The sequence below is a fragment of the Trichosurus vulpecula genome, chromosome 1 (assembly GCF_011100635.1).
Source record: "Trichosurus vulpecula isolate mTriVul1 chromosome 1, mTriVul1.pri, whole genome shotgun sequence".
NCBI classification, from domain to species: Eukaryota; Metazoa; Chordata; class Mammalia; order Diprotodontia; family Phalangeridae; genus Trichosurus; species Trichosurus vulpecula.
The window spans coordinates 34,751,031-34,753,140 of NC_050573.1; the positions used below are offsets into that span (position 1 = coordinate 34,751,031).

The window sequence follows — 2,110 nt, forward strand, 5'->3', positions numbered from 1 at the left end:
GCTTTGCTCTTAAAGTTACATGCATAATCAACTATTTTTAAACTAGCTATAGAAATAAGCACACAAATTGGAGGGAGGGAGTGGGGATAATCAGCTCACTCACAAATCCTTAAACCAACTTGGGGTCAACCTTCCTCTTTATAATTACATCTAACTCAATTCTTATTGACCTTCCTAGGTGACAGAATATATTTGTAAGACCAGATTTAGAGCTGAAAGGAACCTTAAAAATCATCTGGTCTAACTACCTTTCAGTGGAGAAAGAAATTGAGGCCTAGAAAAGTTAAGTCATATGTCTAAGTTCTTGTAATAAGTAGAGATCTGGGATCGTATTTAGCACTAAATCCACATTTTTCTTTCTGAAAAAGTTTTTAATTTACTTTTTTCATTTTTTTTACCAATATTCAAGTTTATTAAACAAAAAATTTATATTTAGAAAACTTTTAATTGTCATCTGCTTCAAGGTTTATGTTTTGCATATAACTGAACTTTCAAATCAGCTAACTAACACGCGTTGGATTGATTCAACTCTGGATTCTAATGCTTCAATTTCATCTTGGAAATTTTTCTTAGCTTCTTCCAACATTTCTTGAGTTTTGTCTTGAGAGTGGCTAATAAAAACATCACCAATTTGGTAGGGAATCATTAAAGAATCTTCATCCATCATCATTACATCATCACAAGCATCCTCTAAATTTTGGAGCTGTTTCTTTTTAACGTCTATTTCTTCCTTCAGTTCTGTGATTCTACTAGTATTCCATGCAAATTTGTTAATCTTTTGTTGGTCTTCAAAAGTAACATTGACATCTTCTGCAGCCGCCTTCTTCATGGTGGTGGCCATCTTGGGACTGGACCTTACTTTTTTCATTTAATAAAAATTTATCTCTCTATCTTCTCCCCTCTAATTGAAAAAAAAAAGAGAGAAGTGCAGTCCTTGCAATATGCATGGTCAAGCAAGACCACTTCCCACCCTGGCCACATCCAAAAATGGGCATCTCATTCTGCATCCCAAGTCCATCACCCCTCTGCTTCATGGTCAGTCCTCTGGAATCCTGGTTGGTCACTGCATCGATCAGTTCTGAAGTCTTTCAGAGTTACTTGTCTTTATAATGTCATTGTTATATAAACTTCTTCCGGTTCCAGGGCTTTTCCATCTCACCACACTGTGTCTGAGGACCAGCCTTGTGAAGTTTGAAGAGGCTTTATCACCAGATTGACTTCAGGGCAATGTTTTGTTTTGTTTTTTGGCCTTGTCAACTCAGGAAGACTAAAACCATTTATCCAGTGTGTAGAGGGGTAGGGATTGTCTCAGGGTTGGGGAGTGTATTCAGACCAAGAAAATCAACGATCCTTGATCCTGTAAATCTTTATAAATGTGTCTTAAATTGTTCCCAAAGAACTAGCAAACTAAGACTGAATACCACTAATTTGTGAACTGGATCAGGGGGACAGGGTGGAGAAAAAGGAGACAGAGCATATGTTGGTTTAATTAGCATCATTTCCGAAAATGCCTATATGGAGAAAGAAAGAAGGGAGGGAGGGAAGGAAGGAAGGAAATAGAGAAAAGGAAAGAAGGGAAGGAAGGAAGAAAGGGAAGGAGAGAAGAAAGAAGGGAAAGAAAGACAGGAGGGAGGAAGGAAGGGAGGGAGGGAGAAGAAAGGAAAGGAAAGGAAGGGAGAAGGAAGGGAAGGGAAGGGGGGAGGGAGGAAGGGAGGGAGGGAGGGAGAAGAAGGGAAAGGAAAGGAAAGGAACCAGTTGATTGAGCCATTCCCCAAATGTTAGGCAAGTAGCTGTGCTGCATTTGCCGTTCTAAACAAGACTGCTCCTTGGATGTGGGAATTCATTTCTCCTTCCAAATCTGACAGGAGCCAAGTTCCCAGCCTCTCTCTCTCTAGTTCTGGTCTCCAAAGAAATATGCTTAAAGGTGAAATTTCATTTCTGAGAGTAGGGATGTACTGAGTCAAGGAGGAAGGGGGAAAACAATGGGAGAATGTGTGCCACCCGCCCTCTTGTGACCACACAGATCTGCCTGAGTCAATAAGCCTGACTATTCAGCAGAAGACAGTAGTTCTTTGTGAGAGCCGGAGTTCCCAGCATCTCCTCTTTGAGT

The 2,110-nt window shown here is 40.0% G+C and overlaps 1 protein-coding gene across 1 annotated transcript; it reads right to left on the reverse strand.

Annotated features, from left to right (window-relative positions):
• Positions 1-496: 496 nt before the first annotated feature.
• On the reverse strand, positions 497-841 carry LOC118843070 (prefoldin subunit 4-like). Its single transcript, XM_036750470.1, has one exon. It carries the CDS (start codon positions 839-841, stop codon positions 497-499), a length of 345 nt encoding a protein of 114 aa, XP_036606365.1.
• Between the last annotated feature and the right edge of the window lie 1,269 nt (positions 842-2,110).